This window comes from Mobula hypostoma, chromosome 11 (assembly GCF_963921235.1).
Source record: "Mobula hypostoma chromosome 11, sMobHyp1.1, whole genome shotgun sequence".
NCBI lineage: Eukaryota > Metazoa > Chordata > Chondrichthyes > Myliobatiformes > Myliobatidae > Mobula > Mobula hypostoma.
In genome coordinates this window covers 101,441,769-101,464,772 of record NC_086107.1, presented here as the reverse complement: position 1 = coordinate 101,464,772, position 23,004 = coordinate 101,441,769, and the positions used below count along the sequence as shown (strand labels likewise).

General features: G+C 45.0%; 1 protein-coding gene and 1 long non-coding RNA gene across 2 annotated transcripts in view; one reads left to right on the top strand and one right to left on the bottom strand.

Annotated features, from left to right (window-relative positions):
- The window catches only part of gcat (glycine C-acetyltransferase), a 28,857-nt gene extending 10,334 nt beyond the window's left edge, over positions 1-18,523 (bottom strand). The window contains exons 1-6 of the mRNA XM_063062690.1: positions 18,303-18,523; positions 8,392-8,522; positions 7,667-7,768; positions 4,936-5,082; positions 2,260-2,414; positions 1,297-1,379 (exon numbers count right to left, since the gene is read on the bottom strand). Coding sequence (XP_062918760.1) covers positions 1,297-1,379; positions 2,260-2,414; positions 4,936-5,082; positions 7,667-7,768; positions 8,392-8,522; positions 18,303-18,498 — 814 coding nt within the window. The 5' untranslated portion in view covers positions 18,499-18,523. The remainder of the gene's footprint in view (positions 1-1,296; positions 1,380-2,259; positions 2,415-4,935; positions 5,083-7,666; positions 7,769-8,391; positions 8,523-18,302) is intronic.
- Positions 908-7,467, top strand: LOC134354021 (uncharacterized). Its single transcript, XR_010019712.1, has 4 exons — positions 908-1,038; positions 1,272-1,567; positions 6,641-6,727; positions 6,833-7,467. It is a non-coding gene; the product is annotated as an uncharacterized LOC134354021 (long non-coding RNA).
- Positions 18,524-23,004: the final 4,481 nt, after the last annotated feature.

Genomic DNA, 23,004 nt, shown 5'->3' with positions numbered 1-23,004 from the left:
AGAAAAGTAGGATATTTTTAAATGGTGAGAGATTGAAACTGGTTTCAGTCAGAGGGACTAGGTGTCCTCACATGCACACTGAAAGTTAACTTGCAGATAGAACAGAGGACTAGGAAGTTGAACTGTATATTACCCTTACTGCTAAAGGATTTTGTATGAGGAACAAAATCGTGCTCCAGTTACAATGGACTCCGGTGAGACCATGGATTGAATAACTTGTATAGGTCTGGTCTTTCTTCAGAGAGAATACACTTGTGATAGAGGAGTACAAAGAAGGAATTCTGGGATGGAGTCTTGTCCCATGAGGAAAGATTAAGCAGATCACATTTAAGACTACAACATTCCACGGGTGCATGATGATACTTCACCTGGCTGGGTGCTCATAACATGGGGTCAGTCACTCAGAACTGAAGTGAGTAATTTCTTTTCCTGGTGAGTAGTAATCAGCGGTAGCACCCCAGAAGCTCAGTATATTCCAGAAATCGACTGATAGTTGCATTTTAAGAAAAGTGTGGGATTTGGGGTTAATAGAGCGGTGCTGCAACACACACAAAACTCAGCAGGTCGGGCAGCAACTATGGTGGGGAATCTACGGCAGTCCGGTCCAAAACGTTGACCGTTTATTCCCCTCCATAGATGCTGTCTGACCTGCAGAGTTCCTCCAGCACATTGTGCGTGTTGCTTGATATTTTTAGCATCTGCAGAATCTCTTGGGGCTGCGAAAAAAAGATAAGACACCGTCGTATCGAATCGGGAAGCAGATGGGTGGGGCACCATTTATGGAGGATTTGGAGCTTAGAGAGAGGCCGCTGAGTACAGCTGGTCAATGCTGATGTTGCACCATCTGTCCCCACCCACCCAACTTTACATCACTGACTTCATGCCCTGCCCTCCCTTTAGCTCAAACCAACAGAATAGCCTTCTATTCCTCCCTCCCTGGCATCCATATCTGGTAATCTCCTTAAATAATCCTTTACCACTCCCTGTGATAAAGAAAGTCTGTACCACTGTGAGTATTGAGAAGCCACTATTGGACTGGTGAGTAATTATTTACTTTCCCTACCCCTTTGTCAAATTCTGTCTTGGAGAATTCAGCCAAGCCTAGTGATTAGTTTCAATAGGTTTAGACTTAGAAATGGCAGAATGCTGATGAACCCTTCCTGCATCTTTTCCAGCTCCTTGATATAATTAGAGGCTGGATACGTGCAGTATTCCGTATGATCTCACCATGGTCTGAAATTAATTTATAACACAATGCCTCTGCTTTTCAGTTGTGTCCCTGGCCCAGGCACTCACCTGCTGCTCCACCCAGCGCCTTCCCAAGAGTGGAGTTGACGATGTGAACACGATCCATCACTCCCAGCAGCTCATCAGTGCCCCTGTCACAGAAAACAGAACAAAATTTCACTCAGTTACACTGCTCTTAGTTTACGGGAAGCATCTGAATGCCTGATTGACGTTGTGAAACGGGAGCAGTGGTGAGAAGGTGAATGCGACGTACGCTACAGAGATGGAAACAGAACACACTTACTTTGAGGAGGTTTACAAAGACATCAGGATAGATAAGGTGAATGATCACAGACTTTTCTCAGGGAGGGAAGGAATCCAAAACTGGAGGGCAGATTTAAGCTGAGAGGGGACAGACTTAGAGGGGACTCAAGGGGAAGTTTTCCACACAGGGAGTGGCTGGTATATGGAATGAGCTGTCAGAGGTGATGATAGAGGTGGCTACAATGATAATGCTTTAAAAGGCACATCAAGAGATACATGGATAGGAAGGGCCTTAAGAGATATGTTCCACATTCAGGCAAATGGCACTAGTTTAGATAGTCATCTTGGTCAGCATGGAAGAGTTTCCATTCTGTATAGCTCTATGATTCTATTATCTTTGGTGATTAAGTCCAGACCTGATAATGCCAATGGTTTTCTTCAGTGTAGCAAGTTTTCTGTGTGAGGGAGAAGATTAAGGAGTCCTTGGACAGTCAGGTTAGGGTACTGCTTGCTGGCCTGTTCCCATGGCGACTTCAGTATAACACCCCTGAAGTTTTCCACAACCCCACTCAAGTCATATGTATCAGTAATAAAGGCACCAGCCAGTATCCTCTACCAACAAAGACATTACCATTATTCAGCCAATGGCCACATTCAGGCTGGTACAGTACACCAGCTTAAGTTAATTATGTTAGGCACACCAAACACCTAATCCGCTCCTCCCCAGACACATCAGCAAATGGCTTGCCACAAGGCAGGGCTCCATACCGTCCATTGGGTCCCAAGAACCCAGTGGCATGACATTCGTCAATGAAGACCAGGGCGTTGTATTTCTCTGACAGGTCACAAATTTCTTTAAGTGGAGCCACATCGCCATCCATTGAGAAAACCCCATCCGTAACTATCAGTCGGATCCGGTATTTCTGGAAGAGAGTTTACAGTATGGAAACAGATCATTCAACTCAACTGGGCCAAGCACACCTGATCCACACACAGCTGCCTACCCCTCCACATCGCACCATATGCACCTCTCCTGCGACTACACTCAGCTCCCCTGTAAATGGGTACATTATTCAGTCCTTCTGGTAGCAACTTGACAGCATTTTGCTTGCTTTAATTGACTGAACTTAATAGGCAGAAGATTAGAGTGAAGTGGAGGAAAATTTTCACCTGAAGTAGGGTTCTGGAAGGGCAAAGGAGGCAGAAACTCTTTATATTTAATGTGTACCTGGATAAGCAACTTAGATCCTACAAGACACCATGTAAATGGAAACCTATTCCACTCCTTCACAATTCTTTGGTTAAAGAAGTTTCTCCTGAACTTTCAGCTGGATTTATACTTTACAGACACTGATAATGGCTGCTCCTACAAGTAGAAACTTCCTCTGAATCTAAACCTCCTCCAAGTGCTAACTTAAAGCCTTCATCTCGTGATTCCTTTATTTACTCCAGACCCCACTCCCCAGTTTCCTGAAATACAAGATGCTTCAGGTGTGCTTTTACTGATTAATCTTTCCGCACCCTTTTCAGTTTCAATGTCATTGTTAAGACTATGAGGAACAAAACTATTCACAGAGGAAATGATGAAAGGGCAGGGAAGACTGATCAGGTCAGGAGCTCTGGGCAAGGGTTGCAATGAGATAGAACCAACAACCTTGGTTTCCTTACAGAGTAACGTGGAGCTCCAAGACAGAGTGGAACACGGTTTAAAATGTTAGTAGAGTCATAGAAGGAAAATGGGCCCCTTGCCCACTGAATTCATGTTGGCCATCAAGCTCCCATTCCTGCTGACAGCTTATTCCACGTCTCACCACCCTCTGATTGAAGAAGCTCTCCCTCATGTCCCCTTAAACATTTCACCCTTCATCCTTCACCCATGACATCCAGTTCTAGTCTCACCCAACCACAGTGGAAAAAGCCTACTTAATATACTCTATCTATACCCCTCATAATTTTGTACACCTCTGTCAAATCTTCCCTTACTCTCCTACACTCCAGTGAATGATAGACATCCGTTAGTCTCGCGAGACCATGGATTTGCGCCTTGGAAGGTTTCCAGGGCGCAGGCCTGGGCAAGGTTGTATGGAAGACCGGCAGTTGCCCATGCTGCAAGTCTCCCCTCTCCACGCCACCGATGTTGTCCAAGGGAAGGGCACTAGGGTCAATACAGCTCGGCACCGTGTCATCGCAGAGCAATGTGGGGTTAAGTGTCTTGCTCAAGGACACAACAGGCTACCTCAGCTGAGGCGCGAACTAGCGACCTTCAGATCACTAGACCGACGCCTTAACTGCTTGGCCACGCGCCACACTACCAGCGAATGAAGTCCTAACCTATTTAACTTTCCCTGTAACTTGGGTCCTCAAGTCCCAGCAACATACATAGGGCTAGAAATTATTCTACACTGTTCTGGGGCCTTCCTGAACTTCTAGAATTGATGCTCATACTGCCGTCAGGTTAGGAGGAAAACCAGTGGGCTCCCATCCTCTACTGGGTGGTCTCCTGCAGCATCAGCTCTCTGGTATTGTCCTCACTAGTGCACTCAAGTTAACTTCCCCAGACAGCAGTCACATCTGTAGGGACCTCGCAGTCTGGGACCCACAACCATCATGAATATTGTACAGCACGTTGGAGCCACATCTTGCAGCTGGGTAACAGCCACGGGAAAAGCACTGTGGTACAGCGATGGGGCTATTGGTAAATGTGCAGCAGAGAGCATTCTGACTGGTTCAACAACCAAAAGGCTCACTTTCCAGGACTCTCTACAGCGCACGTTCTCAGTGTTATTTTTATTCGCACCGTTCATCTTAGTGTGCCAACGGCCTTTGTCAAATTTTGTTGTTTATGTATAGCTTATTTGCGAAATTTTATTGTAATGCTTTTTCCTTGTAAAGGCTTGCAAGAAATTGTTGACACTGTGGGCTGCCCAACACAATCCTCACCGATCTGACTTGACACAAACGATGCATTTCACTGTCTGTATCAATGTACATGTGACAAATAGAGCTAACGTTTTATCTTTTCTTTTCTACAGCCTTGGCATCATCCTTAAAGTGCCTAATAATGTCTAAACTTGGAGCACAGCTACCTTGTATCTGTACGCCACACCGTGAATAAATCTAAAACATTCCTGTACACATTCCACCTGTATCAGCACCTTCAACTATTTGTAAACATGAACGTGATACATCGAAACTAAGTGGTTCATTTGTCACCATTTGTTCCACAGACATGTGACAGTACAGTGCAGGAATAGGTCCTTCAGCCCATAGGCTCTGTGCCAACCATGATGCCTGTCCAAACTAGAGCACCCGGGGGTAATGCGTAGTCACACAACTCCATGCAGAGAGCACTTATAGTCAGAATAAAACCTGGGCGCCAGAGCTGTCGGACAGCTGCACTACCCGCTGTGCCACCCAGTACAAGCAGACCTCAGCTGAGTGTACCTGAGCTTCCTTCAGCTTGGCCTCCAGGTCGCCGAGGTTCAGGTGTTTGTAACGGTACTTGTTGGCCTTGCACAGCCTGACCCCGTCGATGATCGAGGCATGGTTCAGCTCGTCAGAGAGAATCGCATCGTCAGGAGTCAACATGGCCTGCAGGAGGCAAGAGGACAGAAGGGGAGCTTGTGTTAGGCTTACTTCAACATTGTTTTCAACCACATCCCATCTCCCCATTTCTCTCTCTCTCTCTCTCTCTCTCTCTCTTCTGCCCAATAGTCAGCTGCAACAACCCCCCCCCCCCGCCCACAATGTAGCGGCCAAGATTCTGACTGCTCACACGTACAGTTCCAGCTATCAAAGGACATATTTCTCAAGGAAGGAGATCCCACAGGACTTGATGGGTGATGCTTTTTATAAGCCTGTAACCAATGAATTTATATGCTTAAAGCCAATAAAAGTAAAAGGTTACAATCCCAGGGTGAGGTTAATGTATGTTTGAACAAGTCCAACCACCTCATTTTTCAAAATACTGCAATTTCACCTAGAACAGGATTAGAATGTAAATGAACAATAGACTGGAAAAGCAATAGCAGTTCTTAATAACACTGGGATCACTTTTACTCCCAGCAATACAAATCCAATTCCCATTTGTAGGTACTTGTTGAATCTGCTCCTGCTCTTTCAGATGAACGATCATAGAAATTTGTCACTTAACAGAAACTGTTCTCATCTTCTACCAGCCTGCATTGTTATTCTGTACACCAGCTAGCTTAAAAATATTAACTAGTTACCTGCCTACTTGCCACAAGAAATGGCTCACTTTGGCACTGGTGAGAACCACACAGGTTCAGAGAGGCCGTCAGGGACAGAACAATCAGTGGGACGCGCTGCCGAGGTGGTGGTAGATGCAGACACACGGGACATTTAAGAGATTTTTAGATAGGCACACGAATGAAAAAAAAAAATGGAGGGCTACGTGGGAGGGAAGGATTAGATTGATCTTACAGTAAGTTTTATGGGCACATGGTAGCATAGTGGTTAGCACAATGCTTTACAATTCCAGCGAACCGGGTACAATTCCCACCGTTGCCTGCAAGGAGATTGTATGTTATCCCCATGACTGTGTGGGTTTCCTCCCACAGTCCAATGACATACTGATTGGTAGGTTAATTGCCATTGTAAATTGTCCCGTGATTAGACTAGGGTTAAATCAGTAGTCGTTGGGCAGTGTGGCTTGAAGGGCTAGAAGGGACTATTACATGCTGTATTTTAATAACAATATGATAATAATAATAATAATAGGGACATTTAAGAGACTCTTAGATAGGCACATGAATGAAAGAAAATTGGGCTATGTGGAAGGGAAGGATTAGATTGATCTTAAAGTTAAAAGGTCAGCACAATACAAGGGCCAAAGGGTCTATATTGAACTATTTTATGTTCTATGTTCTAATCAAATATCTGCACAAGATGAAGTAGCATGGGGCTTCAAGTAGGGATAATGAGTTAACTAAGCACTGTCCTGCACAAGGCCATGTATAGGCAGCTTCTCAGTCTCAAACCCAGAAACGCCTGGAAACACTCAGATCACGCAGCATCTAAGGAGGGAGAAGCAATTAATGTTTTAGGACGGAATCCTTTGTGAGGATTGTGATAGAGACAAAAACAAGTTAGTTTTAAAACTAAAACAGAAAATGCTTGAAATACTCAGCAGGTCAGCCACGTCAGTGGGAAGAGAAACAGAGATGACGTTTCAGGTTGCAGACCCTTTGCCAGAACCGGGAAGGAGACAAAAGAGGTGAGAACTCTCTTAAATTAAGTTAGTTTTCAGTGTCTCAGTTTGTCTGCTCAGCTGCTATTGCGCTTCAGATGCATGCAAACTCAACTGATTGCCATATTCTAGGATAAAGTGTGTCCAACCTGCACAACTGAAAATAAAAACAGCGGGAGGAGAGGGAAGCAGCACACCGCGCGTGCGCAGCCCTCCGGTGAAAAATGATATCGTATCCGTTAAATAGGGGCCATGGACAATTCTGATTTGACGGAGAATGGACGTGAAAGCACAGAGGAACATCTGGAAAAATTTCTGAAACGCTCGTTCGCTGCTGTCGTTACTGTGCGGTTGGGAATCTTTCGGAGGGAAGGCCTCAAAATCCCCGGCTTTGCCTGCTGTTGGCGACCGAGATGGAGGTCGAATTGTTCGGACAGAGATGGCGCTCAATACTCAATGCCGGAAAGCTGATCAGAGCTCAAAGTTTTCGGATGACTTAGAGTCAGACCGTGGTTGGGTATGGCAAGGAGAGATTTTCTTCCTTCTCCCGTCTGCGTGAGATGTGGGACATTTGAGAGACTTTGAACTTTTACTGTGCTCATGGACTTCTTCATCAAGTTATGGTATTGTTGCACTGTTGTAACTATATGTTATAATTATGTGGATTTGTTAGTTTTTTTCAGTCTTGGTCTGTCTTGTGTTTTGTGATATCACACCGGAGGAAATATTCTATCATTTCTTAATGCATGCATTAATAAATGACGATAAAAGAGGACTGCATGTCTTCATAATCTAAATCTAAAAATTCACCCCAGCAGTTGACTTAGATTAATAATTTGTCTCAGCTTGCGATCACAAATTTCTCCAAATGGACCTCAGAAAAGCAGAAAGCTCACTCTTCAGCAGGTTATATCACTACAAAAGGTTTCAACATAAAATAGCGTATTTAGATGGTATATATCCCACCTCAAAAATCCCAGCATTGGCATCAAAACAGCTAGCATAGAGAATGGCATCTTCCCGCTTGTGAAACTTAGCAATCTTGGCCTCGAGGTTCTTATGCAAGTTCTAGGGATAAAAATACAGAGAAAGAGGGAGAATGGTTAGTTCTCTCTCCACCTTCATTCTTCCTCTGGTGAAAACATTCCCCAGATTCCTGCTTTGTGGGAGATGCAAGGCCTCATGGGTCAATGGGGGGAATGGGCATCCATGCTGAAAGTGGGACAAAGAGGGAGGATAGAGGAGAATTTGGAATGGTAAAGTTGGAGGGAAGGAAAGGAATAGGTAAAGGGTGGGAAGAGGTGATGGGGATGGAAGGAGATGAATATCTGGGATGGATAGGAAGGGAAAGGGGGAATCTGGGAAGTGTTCAAGATTGGAAGAAAAGGAGAGATGACGGGAGAAGGGAAATAAGAGAAGGAAAAAGGGAGATGTGTCCTAGATGGGTGAGAGAAGAGGGCGCACACACACATCAAAGCTGAAAGGTTGGTGTGACATGATACTTGCAGGGTGACGCTGATCTGTTGATTTCCAACAACTAGCTTATTGTCCAAGGGCCAGATTAAGAACTTCGGATCACTCAGCTCAATACTGGTGGATTAGAAGGCTTGCACTGGGTTGATCATGACATTGGGACTGTGGAGTTAAGTCCAATAACGTCACTTTAATGCTAAATGCTCTCTTGGACTAACCTGAGTGCCACAAATGAATCGGACAGAACTTAGACCGGCTCCGTACTGATCCAGGGCTTCGATTCCTGCCTGTATCACTGCAGGGTGGCTGGAAAGGCCCAGGTAGTTGTTCGCACAGAAATTCAGAATCGCTATGGAAGGAGAGCAATTGGAATCGGTGATTAACAGTGGGCACACAATAGTACACTGTCTGATCATTCCCTGGAGGTTCTATCACCACAATCCCCCATCTGAGCATGTTTCAGTTCAAGGAACCAACAGGGTTTGCCCTCTGTGACCTTCCCAAATGCCAGAGCTTTGCTGATAACACTACAAGCCCTCTGACTGGGACTTCTTCATCTCCCACCAATCACAGCTACAAATAATTAGCCATTTATATATGCACCAACAACTGCTGCCCCTTGCTATACCCCCCCCCTCCCCAGCCACTGACTATTCAACAAGCACTGCCCTCAATGACTGCTAGCCCTCTATAAGTACTACTCCCTGACAACCCCTCAACCTAGGCAGGAATACAAGAACAAGCAAACAAGAGTGGGAGCCCCTCGAGCCTCACCCACCTTTCAACATGATCATGGCTGACCTATGCTGGCCTCAACTCTTTTTCCGTGCCAGTTCTCTGTAAGCTTCCGTTCCATTATCTTGCCAATATTTATCCATCTCCCTTTTAAATATATCGAATAATCTGACCTTCACCACCCTCGGGCAGAGAATTCCAGAAATTCACTACCCTCTCAAGAGAAGACATTCCTGCACCTCTCAGTTTTAAATTTCCAGATTCTCATTCTGCAGTAATGCCTTCCAGTTCATGAATTTCCCCGTAAGTGAGAACTTCTCAACACCTAATCTGTCAAGCCCTCTTAGGACACAAACATGAGGAATTCTGCAGATGCTGGAAATTCAAGCAACACACATCAAAGATGCTGCCTGGCCTGCTGAGTTCACCAGCAATTTTGATGTGTGAAGCCCTCTTAGGATCTGGGATGTTTGAATAAGATCACCCCTCATTCTTCAAAACTTATAGGAACAAGGACCCAGACTGTCTAACTTCTTTTGATTTGGCAACCTACTCATCCCAGGAATTAGCTTGATGAATTTTTCTTGCGACTACCTCCAACGCTACTGTATCTTTTTGTAGGGAAGGGGATGAAAATTGTCCAAATGTGGTCACACCAATGCCCTGTACAACTAACAAAACATCACCATCCTTGAAATCCAACCCCTATCCATACAGGCCAGTTCCCTTCTTAGCTACTGTTGGACTTGCCTGTTAATATTTTGCGACTCATGCACCAGAACACCTCGACCCCTTTGAACTTTACTCAATGGAGAAAGTGTACAAATAGGATAATGATCTGCCTTTTGATTCCTCTTACTGAAGTGTAGGGTCGTTCGTGCACCTTCCAACATTCAGCACTATTTGCCAGGTTTTCACCTGATCACTCTATCTATCTATACCCTGCTACTGTCTCATGATGTCCTCATCACATGTCCTGTCACACATTTCCATTTCATTGACAAACTTGGAAATCTTAACACTTCCTTCCTCCTCTTACGCAAACACTGAACAACTGAGGCCAAGAACTGGTCCCTGGGATACTCTTAGTTACATCCCTTCAGCCTGAAAAGAATCAGAATCAGGTTTGTTATCACTGACGTATGTCATGAAAATTGTTCTTTTGTGGAAGCAGTACAATGTGAGGCAATATTACTGTAAGTTACAATAAAAATAAATTAATTAATGTGAAAGACGAATAGTGATGCCAGAAGAGAAGCTGCTCCTAAAACATTGATTGTGTGGGTCTTCAAGCTCCTGTTCCTCATCCTTAATGGCAGTAATGAGAAGAGGGGCATGTCCTGGTTGCTGAATGTCCTCAGTGATGGATACCCCTTTTTTGAGACATCAATTGATGGTGATGAATCAGCATGAGACTGAAAATCTGGCTGAGTGGTGCCTTAACAACAACCTTTTACTCAACATCAGCAAGATCAAGGAGCTGATTGTTGACTTCAGGAAGTAGAAACCAGGGTTCCATGGGCCACCTCGCCATAAGGTCAGAGGAGGAGAGGGTCAGCAACTTTAAATTCCTCGGTGTTATTATTTTAGAGAACCAGTCCTGGGCCTCGCTCGCAAGTGCAATTACAAAGACAGTATTGCCGTACCTCTACTTCCTTAGGAGTTTGTGCAGATTCAGCATGACATCTAAAACTTTGAACAACTTCTATAAATGTGAGGTGGAGAGTATATTGACTGGCCACATCACAGCATGGTATGGAAATACCAACACCCTTGAATGGAAAATCCTACAAAAAGTAGTGGATACGGCCCAGTCCATCACAGGTAAAGCCCTCTTCTCGCTGCTGCCATCAGGAAGGTGGTACAGGAGCCTCAGGACTCACACCACCAGCTTCAGAACAGTTACTATCCCTCAACCATTAGGCTCTTGAACCAAAGGGGATAATTTCACTTGCCTCATCATTGAAATGTTCCCAAACAAATCATCATCATCATCAGGTGCCATGCCCAGTTTGAGCTTTGACTGCCGTGGCCCACACACTCCTGTTTCGGGTCAAGTGGATCAATTCATTGGCATTCATTTCCAGTTCTCTGGCTGCTGTCTCCATCATCATTTGTCTTTGTCTTCCTCTTGCTTTCTTCCCTTCAATCTTTCCGATAGTTACCGTGCATTCTAACTCCTCTTTCCTAATCACATATCCAATAAAGTTACGTTGCCTTTCCGTGATCTCATACATTATTTCTCTTTCTGTGTTTGCTCTGTTCATGACATCCTCGTTAGATATTCGTTTCGTCCATGATATTCTTTGCATCCTCCTCAAAAACCACATCTCTGCTGCTACAATTCGTTTTCTCATGTTACTAGATATTGTCCAACATTCTGAGCCATATAACATAACTGGATAAACGTAACATTTCAGTATTCTGAGATGGGTTGTCATGCCTAGTTTAATGTTGGTCAATATACTGTTCATTCTCATAAAGGTGTCTTTTGCCATCCCTATTCTTCTTTTAAGGTCCATGTCACACTTGCCATTTGATGTCACCCAGCTTCCTAAGTAGCAGAATTTCTGTACTTGTTTTATGTCTTCCCCATTTATTCTCAGCCTGCAGATAGGATTTTCCTTCTTTTTGGATATCACCGTATATTCTGTCCTTTTGCAATTGATAGATAGACCCATTTTTGCACTTTCTTCAACAACTATATCAATTAAGTTTTGTTGTTCTTCCTCCGTACTTGCAATTAACACAGTGTCATCTGCATATCTGAAATTATTGATATTTTCACCGCCAGCTTTGATTCCCAAGATGTCTCTTATTTTTTATATTGTTTCACTGTACACATTAAACAAATCGGGGAGAAAACACACCCTTGTCTAACACCTCTCTTGATTTTCATAAACTGACTCACTTCTCCATCTATTCTTACAGCGGCAGTTTGTTTCCAGTAAAGATTTCTAATTAGGCGGAGGTCTTTCGAATCTAGATCAAGAGTTTTCTGTAGTATTTCAAATAACTTATTGTTTTTCACCTTATCAAATGTTTTGGTGTAGTCGATAAAACAATCTTTTTGCACTTGAATAGCTCGTTCTGATAGTATCCTTAACATCAATATTGCGTTTCTTGTACCTTTGTCTTTCACAAAACCACATTGCTCCTTGCCTATTTCAGCTTGTATCTTACTTTTAGCTCTTGTCATCAAAATTCTTAGAAGTATCTTGGTGATATGACTCATTAAACTTATGGTCCTATGTGATTCACATTCTACTGCTCCAGGTTTCTTAGGAAGAGTGATAAATACTGATTTTTTCATCTCTTCTGGTATTATTCCAGTCTCATAAATCCCAAACAAATAGACTCACTTCAAAGATTCTTCATCTCACATTATCGATATTCAGTGATTATTTAATTATTATTTCTTTATTTTTGTATTTGCATAGCTTGTTGTCTTTTGCACAGTGGTTGAACAACCAAGCTGATGTAGTCTTTCATTCATTCTATACTTGTTACTTCTCTATAGATTTATTGAGTATTCCCGAAAGATAATAAGCCTCAGGGTTGTACATGGTGACATAATAATAAAGGTACTTTAACCTTTGACCCTTTTGAAGATGTCCTCGATGGTGGGGAGGTTTAGTACCCGTGATGGAGTTGACAGCCCTCTGCAGCCTCTTCTGATCCTGTGCACTGGAGCCCCCCATGCTAGCTGGTGTTTCAATCAGTCAGAATGCTCTACCATACATCTGTAGACGTTTGCAAGATTTTTCAGTGACATACCAAGCCTCCTCAGACTGCTAATGGCAGACCCGCTAATTCCAATTCTGTTTTCTACAAGACAGACAGTTTTGAAACCACACCAACACACACCCTCCCATACCTCGGGCTCATAACCTGGGCACCGGCCTCATATGCGTCACTTTGCCAAATGCCTTTTGGAAAGCTAAATACACCCGATTGTTGGATTAGAATCCAGACAGTTGCTTTATTGTGGTTTTTTTCCCTTGTAGTTTTAAGTTCCTTTACACTTGTTTACATGTTTGCAAAACCACCTATTTATAAACTTTTTAATTTTTTAGCAGTTAACTTGCTTCTATAGTTGTGTTGTTCCTGCAGAAGTATAGTCCCAAATGAACTATACAAACCTGTCCAGTCAGTACCCGTTAACCAGGTTTCTTAACCAGTCCAGAATGGTTACTAGAGTAAAATGAAAGCATAGTTGAGGTTCCTTTGTTAGTCTGTACGTATATATTACATACACACACATTCCTACTGTAATTTACAGTATTATTTATTGCAATGTACTGCAGCCACATAACAACATCACGACATATGCCAGTGGCAATAAACCCGATTCTAATTCTGATAACAAATGGGTCCATAAACAAATGGCAATTTGGAAAGGGCACTGTGGAGGAACAGGACCAGTGAAAACTGGGCACGAGGAGAAGCAGTATTCATGTAATCTAGATATGCTGCTTAAACGGAGTCAAATTGTGAAAATTGCTTCCCAGGAAACAACAAGTGGAGATTCAGAATGGAGGTGCAAAGGGAGACATTTAAATAAGGGATTGGAAAGATGGAGGAATGAAACACTGGAACATAGACAGTAAAAGATGCTGGGCACTTCAATGAACAGAAACGTGTGAAACATTCCTACTGACAGGTGGACTAGAGGAGGACAGGGAGGCAGGCATGAAAAATTTACTTCATATTCCAATATACAGTTGTAGTCATATCACATATCACACATTCAACAAATTCTAGCTCCCTATATCTCTATTTAGGGAGATATAGGGTCAGAGCCGTCTCTATTTCCTGAGGAGACTGAAGTCCTTTAACATCTGCCGGACGATGCTGAGCATGTTCTACAAGTCTGTGGTGGCCAGTGCGATCATGTTTGCTGTTGTGTCCTGGGGCAGCAGGCTGAGGGTAGCAGACACCAACTGAATCAACTAACTTATTCATAAGGCCAGTGATGTTGTGGGGATGGAACTGGACTCTCTGACGGTGGTGTCTGAAAAGAGGATGCTGTCTAAGTTGCATGCCATCTTGGACAATGTCTCCCATCCACTACATAATGTACTGGTTGGGCACAGGAGTACATTCAGCCAGAGACTCATTCCACCGAGATGCAGCACAGAGCGTCATAGGAAGTCATTCCTGCCTGTGGCCATCAAACTTTACAACTCCTCCCTTGGAGGGTCAGACACCCTGAGCCAATAGGCTGGTCCTGGACTCATTTCCTGGCATAATTTACTTTTTACTATTTAACTATTTATGGTTTATTACTATTTATTATTTATGGTGCAACTGTAACGAAAACCAATTTCCCCCGGGATCAATAAAGTATGACTATGACTAGTTCCTGATCAGATTCTCTGCTTCTGACTCTCACCAGCTTACCCCCAAATTCCACTACAGCCCATCCCCCGGGAACGAACAGGTCCCGTATTTACAGACGTCCATCAGTTTGTCTGTAACTCAGTAAACACAAAAATCACTCAATATGGTAACTATACATTAACAGTACTGTAACGAGTGACATCAAAAACACGCAGGGCTGATAAGAAAGAAAATACTAAAAGCAGACATAGAAAAAACTACACCTGCTGTTTGTAGGAACAAATGCATATTAAAACTTTTATACTTAATAACATTAAGGGGGCACCTTCTTCAGTAGAAATGTCCGTAAGTTGGCTGTTGGTAGCCCTGGGACAGCCTGTATTCTAATGTGCTCCATGTCAGCCTTCCAGCCTCCATCCAAACCCTCCCTTGACCTGCACCATACCAGCCACCAAGTGCCCCATTTAGCAACACCCTCCAATACCTCACTACTCCCTGGCTCTAACCTCCTGCAGCCCGTTATGCAACCCAACAGGAGCCCTGCAATTCACCACAAGCGTCAAGAGGAGAGCACCTCACTTGGAAACTATAATTTCCTTCACTCTTAGGCCGTGTCTTCAGCAGCCTTGGCCTCAAGGGATTCAAATGTGCCAATGAAACCTTGAACAGTTGATCTGGCACAGACGCAAAGCACATTGTAGTAAAGTTCCTCAGCTGGATTAGGGAAGTGGAAAGGACAGGCCTCCTGATCCGGTTCGCCAGCCAGCAAAAATGAAGTTGAGAATGGATTTAAAAGTGACACAGTAGTAACAAGACTATCAGCAGACTATATTTTTCAATAACAAGTCTACTGGAAGACCATATCTTTCTATAGGAAGTCTCTCCGCAGAACACACAGTTGAAGTCAGAAGTTTACATACACCTTAGACAAATACATTTAAACTCAGTTTTTCACAATTCCTGACATTTAATCCTAGGAAATATTCCCTGTTTTAGGTCACTTAGGATCATTACTTTATTTTAAGAATGTGAAATATCAGAATAATAGTAGAGAGAATGACTTATTTCAGCTTTTATTTCTTTCATCACTTTCCCAGTGGGTCAAAGTTTACATACACTTTGTTAGTATTTGGTAGCATTGCCTTTAAATTGTTTAACGTGGGTCAAACATTTTGGGCAGCCTTCCACAAGCTTCTCACAGTAAGTTGCTGGAATTTTGTTCCATTCCTCCAGACAGAACTGGTGTAACTGAGTCAGGTTTGTAGGCCTCCTTGCTCGCACACGCTTTTTCAGTTCTGCCCACAAATTTTCTATCGGATTGAGGTCAGGGCTTTGTGATGGCCATTCCAATACCTTGACTTTGTTGTCCTTAAGCAATTTTGCCACAACTTTTGAGGTATGTTTGGGGTCATTGTCCATTTGGAAGACCCATTTGCGACCGAGCTTTAACTTCTTGGCTGATGTCTTGAGATGTTGCTTCAATATATCCACATAATTTTCCTTCCTCGTGATGCCATCTATTTTGTGAAGTGCACCAGTCCCTCCTGCAGCAAAGCACCCCCACAACATGATGCTGCCACCCCCACGCTTCACAGTTGGGATGGTGTTCTTCGGCTTGCAAGCCTCACCCTTTTTCCTCCAAACATAACGATGGTCATTATGCCAAACAGTTCAATTTTTGTTTTCTTTCTCCCTAGGCCTCCTGTCCCATGATCCTCACCCTTCTCCAGCCTTGTATCCCTTTAGCCAATCAACTTTCCAGCTCCTAGCTTCATCCCTCCCCCTCCTGGCTTCTCCTATCATTTCGGATCTCCCCCCCCCTCCAACTTCCAAATCTCTTACTATCTCGTCTTTCAGTTAGTCTTGACGAAGGGTCTCAGCCCGAAATGTCGACTGTACTTCTTCCTATAGATGCTGCTGGGCCTGCTGCGTTCCACCAGCATTTTGTGTGTGTCACTAGGATATTAGTCTCCCTCCATTTCAGGTGCAAACTGTCCCTTCTGTATAGGTCCCACCTTCCCTGGAAGACAGCCCAATGATCCAAAAATCTTATGCACCCCCCCCCCCAACACCAACTCCGTAGCCACGTATTAAACTGTATAATCTTCATAGTTCTGGCCTCACTGGCACATAGCATGGGTAGCAATCCTGAGATTACAACCCTGGAGGTCCTGCCCTTTAACTTAGCACCTGACCCCCTGAACTCCCTATGCAGAAACTCGTCACTTGTCTTACCCATGTCATTGGTACCTACCTAATGGACCATGACTTCTGGCTGTTCACTCTCCCACTTAAGAATGTTGATGACTCGATCCCAGCTATCCCAGGCCCTGGAGGCAACATGTCATCCTAGAATCTCGTTCTTGCCCACAAGCCTCCTGTTCGTCTGTCCCCCCAACTTCCCCTGCCACCACAGCGTGCCTCTCCTCCTCCTTCCCTTCTGCATCACAGAGGCAGACCCAGTGCCAGAGACCTGACTACCGTGACCTTCCCACTGGGTCATCCCCCCGACAGAATCCGAAGTGATATACCTGTTGTTGAGCGGGATGGCCACAGGAGTACTCTGCACTGGCTCCTTAACCCCTTTCCCCTTTCTGACTGTCACCCAGTTTCCTGTGTCCTGCACCTTCGGTGTAGCTACCTCTCTATATGTCCGATCACCCCTTCAGCCTCCCGAATGATCCGGAGAAGGAACAGGTCAGTGAGGCATTTTAGATAAAACTCTCAGCAGTTAGTTCAACAGCACCAACTCTGGTGAGGTTGACACCAGGATTACTAACCTAAGCCCTGTTCTACCATTACAATGAAAGGTCAGGTTGAGTTTGATGATAAACTTGATTGTCACCAAGTCTAGAACATTCAGGTCTATCGACACTCCAAAATTGACAGCAAACCCCATCAAACTATCCAGTACAATCTTGCTGGCCGTCTACCAACCAAGGGAAAACTGGAAAGGCTATAAACAACTGAAAAAAACACAAGGCCTTGGAGGCGGACAGATTTCTTGCTGACCTCTGAAACTTGGTGGAAAGGAATTTTGGTTACTGATTCACAATTTCATCTCTCAGATCGGGGAAGAGAAGGACCATATGCTGTATACACCACTTTATTAAATTCCACTGAGTGTATGCTCATGGTCTTTTGCTGCTATAGACCATCCATTTCAAAGTTCAACACGTCGTGCATTCAGAGATGTTCTTCTGCACATCACTGTGGTTATTTAAGTTACTGATGCCTTCCTGTAAACTTGAACCAGTCTAGACCAGGGGATCCCAATCTGGGGTCCATGGACACCTCGGTTGATGGTAGGGGTCCATGGCATGAAAATGGTTGAGACCCCCCCCCCCCACACAATCTAGGTGAAGGGTCTTGAGCTGAAATATCAGCTGTCCATTTCCCTGCATCGATTCTGCTGGACCTACTGAACTTTATATATTGCTTCAGAATCCAGCACCTGCAATCTCTTGCATCAAGAGACCAATGCCCCATTAGGCAAGGGGTCTGTGGACTCCATGTTGGGAATCCCTGCCTTCACCCTTCTCTCCTTGGTGTGTGTATCTCCCACTGTGGAGTGGAGCTAATGAGAACCTCCACTCCAGAACCTAGACACCCCAACCTCGATCATCAAGCCGCAGCACACTGAAAGGAGCTATGCGAAGCAAGTTATCTTCAGCCTGTGAGATACTCAGCAGGGTCCCCTGTGTGGTGATGATTCAGCTCCATCAAATGGAACCAGAACCAAGACCCTGGAGGGGCAATACTCCTGTCTATGATAATACCCACCCGAAAACACTCCGCTGTAAGCCTTATCCACATACTCTCCCCAGACCTTCTGTCCTGGCCTCGGGGCTCTGCAACCCCAAATCCCGGCCTCCAGCCCCGGGGCCTGAAAACAACTGGCCCCAGACCTATAGAATATCTTACCTTTACTTCCTCTCCCCGGTACCCAGCCCCGCAAGCCCCACGCCCCGCTCTCCGAGCCTCGCCCACCCCCAAATGTCCACTCCCCCCTTGTAGGTCCCGTTCCCTCCACCCCCGCCGTCGGGCCTACCTCCCTCGCTGCCCTGCACATTGATGTGCGGCCCTTGCCGGGAGGTGATGACCCGCTCGTTCTTCCAGGTGCCCGCCCCGCGGATGCGCTCTAGCTCGGCCTCCAGCACCGCATTGAGCTGCACCAGGGCACTGCTGGGCCGGCCGATCCCGGAGAGCCGGCGAGCCGCCGCCGCCACAACCCTCCGCGACAACATGACAACCGAGACACCCAGGCCAGGAGGGGCGGGACTAATGTTATCATCGGGGGGGCGGGTGACCAACATCCAATCACTGAGAGGGGCGTCGGTCGGGGCGTAGCTTTACTTCACCAATCAGAACCGAGGGCAGATCTTTTAAAGGGACAGCTGCAGACGACATAAAACAAGTACAGAACTTTTGCAACTCAGGAAGCTGGGTGACATCAGATGGCAGGTGCGACATGGGACATCAAAAGAAGAATAGGGATGGCAAAAGACACCTTTACGATAATGAAGAGTATACTGACCAATACTAAACTAGGCATGACAATCCGTCTCAGAATACTGAAATGTTACGTTTATCCAGTTATGTTATATGGCTCAGAATGTTGGACAATATCTAGTAACATGAGAAAACGAATTGTAGCAGCAGAGATGTGGTTTTTGAGGAGGATGCAAAGAATATCATGGACGAAACGAATATCTAACGAGGATGTCATGAACAGAGCAAACACAGAAAGAGAAATAATGTATGAGATCACGGAAAGGCAACGTAACTTTATTGGACATGTGATTAGGAAAGAGGAGTTAGAATGCACGGTAATTATGGAAAAGACTGAAGGGAAGAAAGCAGGAGGAAGACAAAGTCAAATGATGATGGAGACTAACCACTAAGCACATCTTTCCCGCTCCACCCCTCTCCGCTTTCCGCAGGGATCGATCCCCCCGCGACTCACTTATCCGCACATCCACCCCCACGAATCTCCCACCCGGCACTTATCCCTGTAAGTGTAAGTACTATACCTGTCCCTACACCTCCTCTCTTGCCACCATTCAGGGCCCCAAACAGTCCTTCCAGGTGAGGTAACACTTCACTTGCGAATCTGTTGGGGTCATCTATTGCATCCGGTGCCCCCGGTGCGGCCTCCTCTACATCGGTGAAACCCGACGCAGATTGGGGGACCGCTTCGTCGAGCACCTCCACTCAGTCCGCCACAACAGACAGGATCTCCCGGTAGCCACCCACTTCAACTCTGCTTCCCATTCCCATTCAGATATGTCCATACATGGCCTCCTCTACTGCCATGATGAGGCTAAACTCCGGTTGGAGGAGCAACACCTCATATACCGTCTAGGTAGTCTCCAGCCCCTTGATATGAACATAGAATTCTCCAACTTCCGGTAATTCCCTCCCCCTCCCTTCCTCTATCCCTATTTCACATCACCTCCCTCATAGTTCTGCCTCCTTCTACTATTGTTCTCCTGCCAATCATCTCCCTGCTTCCTCTCCCCCACCCCTTTGTCTTTCAAATTACTGTTTTTTTCAACTACCAGCATTCTTCAAACCCTCCCCAAAGTTCTTCCTTCAGTCCTGACGAAGGGTTTCGGCCCGAAACGTCGACTAATCTTTTCAACTGATGCTGACTGACCTGCTGAGTTCCTCCAGCACATTGTGAGTGTTCTGATGATGGAGACAGCAGCCAGAGAACTGGAAATGAATACAATGAATTGATCCACTTGACCTGAAACAGGAGTGTGTGGACCATGGCAGTCAGAGCTCAAACTGGGCACGGTACCTGATGATGATGATGATGATGATGCAGGCGGCCACCGACCTCAGGAGCTGGAATATCGTCCTGCGGCTGTTGGTCTGCTGTAGCTTCACATTCCCACCTCATCATACCTCCGACATCGTTTGACATTCAAATACCTGTCCTTCAGCTGCAAATACATCAATAGCACCATAAGATATAGGAGCAGAATTAGGCTATTTGGCTCATCAAGTCTTCTCCGCCATTTCATTGTGACTGATCCATTTTTCCACTCAGCCTCAATCTCCTGCCTTCTCCCTGTATCCCTTCATGCCCAACCAATCAAGAATCTTTCAACCTCTGCCTTAAATAACCCCAATGATTTGGCCTCCACAGCTGCTATTGGCAATGAATTCCACAGATTCACCATGCTCTGGTGAAAGAAATTCCTCCTCACCTCCATTCGAAAAGGACAGACCGCAAATCTAAGGCTGTGTCCTCTGGTCCTAGACTCCCCACCATAGCAAACAACTTCTCCACATCCACTCTATCGAGGCCTTTCCTCAATTAGGTCACTCCTCGTTCTTCTGAATTCCAGTGAGCAGAGGCCCAGAGCAATGAGAACATAAGAAATAGGAGCAGGAGTCGGTCATCTGGCCCATCGAACGCGCTCCGCCATTCAATAAGATCATGGCTGATCTGGCCATGGACTCATCTCCACCTACCTGCCTTTTCCCCATAACCTTAAATTCCCCTACTATGCAAAAATCTATCCAACCTTGTCTTAAAAGCGGGAGGAGAAGATGGCGCTGTGCGTGTGTAGCCCTCCGGTGAAAAATGATATTGAATCTGTTAAATAGGGGCCGTGGATAATTCTGATTTGATGGAGAATGGACGTGAAAGCACAAAGGAACATCTGGAGAAATTTCTGAAACGCCCGTCCGCTGCTGTCGTTACTGTGTGGTCGGGAATCTTTTGGAGGGTAGGCCTCAAAATCCCTGGTCTTGCCTGGTTTTGGCGACCGAGAAGGAGGTTGAATCATTCGGATAGAGATGGTGCTCAGTACTCGGTGTCGGAGAGCTGATCAGAGCTCGAAGTTTTCAGATGACTCAGAGTCGGACTGTGGTCGGCATGGCAGGGAGAATTTTTCTTCCCTCTCCCATTTGCGTGAGATGTGGGACATTTGAGAAACTTTGAACTTTACTGTGCTCATGGACTTCTTCATCAAGTTATGGTATTGTTACACTGTTTGTAACTATATGTTATAATTATGTGGTTTTGTCAGTTTTTTCAGTCTTGGTTTGTCCTGTGTTTTGTGATATCACACCAGAGGAAATAATGTATCATTTCTTAATGCATGCATTACTAAATGACAATAAAATAGGACTATGTGTCTTCATAATCATAAATATATTTACTGAGGTAGCCTCCACTGCTTCATTGGGCAGAGAATTCCACAGATTCACCACTCTCTGGGAAAAGCAGTTCCCAGTCATCTCCGTCCTAAATCTACTCCCCCGAATCTTGAGGCTATGTCCCTATATAGTCATAAAACACTCCTCGTATGATAAACTTTCAATCCTGGAATCATTTTCGATACAGCCTCCTTTGAACCCTCTCCATCCTTTCTTAGGTAAGGAGACCAAAACTGCTCACAATACTCCATGCGAGGCTCGCCAGTGTTTTATAAACCTCAGCGTTACATCCTTGCTTTTATATTCTAGCCCCCTCGAAATGAATGCTAAGTCGTTAGCTAACTTTCTCTCATTCAGAAAGGACTTACTTAAATTAGGCAGCTCTGGGAAGATAGATAGATAGATACCTTATTGATCCCAAATGAAATTACAGTGTCACAGTAGCATTACAAGTGCACAGATATACAAATATTAGAAGAGAAGTAAGAAAGAATAAAAAATAAGTTACCTCAGACAGTCTTACAAGCGGGGGGGGTGTAATCATTTCCATGGCTATAGTTGACTCATTATAGAGCTTAATGGCCGAGGGTAAGAAAGACCTCATAGCGCTCTTTGGAGCAGTGCAGTTGTCTTAGTCTGTCACTGAAATTGCTCCTCTGTTCAGACAAGGTGGCATACAGAGGGTGAGAAACATCGTCCAGAATTTGCAGGATTTTCCAGAGGATCCTTTGTTCTACCACAGCCTCCAGTGTGTCCAGTTTGACTCCTGAGACAGAGCCAGCCTTTCTAGTTTCATCAGACTGATTCCTGTGAAGGAAGAGGTGCCCTGTGCAGAGCAGTTCAGCAGGATGGGCTGATACCCTCCGCAATTTAAAAGGAGAAGTGGTCGCATTGAATAAAGTGTTGATGGGGCTTGACAAAGAGGATGCTGGGACAGTGCTACCACATGGGGGATTCACGGCCAGAGGTTAGATTCGGAATCAAGTTTATTATCACTGTCTTAGGTGACATGAAATTTACTGTTCTGCGGTAGCAGTGCATTGCAAAGTCATAAGGTTACTATAAATTACAAATTAAATCTATAGTGCAATGAAAAGAGTAATGAGTTAGTGTTCAAATCACAAACAGGAGAAAGTCTGCAGATGCTGGAAATCCACGCAACATGCACAGAATGCTGGAGGAGCTCAGCAGGCCAGGCAGCATCCATGGAAAAGAATAAATAGTCGATGTTTTGGGCCGAGACCCTTCAGCAGGACTGGAAAAGAAGGGGAGAAGTCAGAGTATGAAGGTGCGGGGGGGTAGAGAGAGGAGGAAGGTGGCAGGTGATAGGTGGAACGGGAGGGGGAAGGGGGAAGTAAAGAGCTGGGAAGTTGATAGGTGGAAGAGATCCAGGGCTGGAGAAGGGGGAATCTAATAGGAGAGGATAGAAGGCCATGGAAGAAAGAAGAGGGGAAGGAGCACCAGAGGGAAGTGATGGGCAGGTAAGGACATAAGGTGAGAGAGGGAAATGGGAATGGGGAATAGAGAAGGAAGGGCAGTTACTGGAAATTCAAGAAATTGATGCTCATGCCATCAGA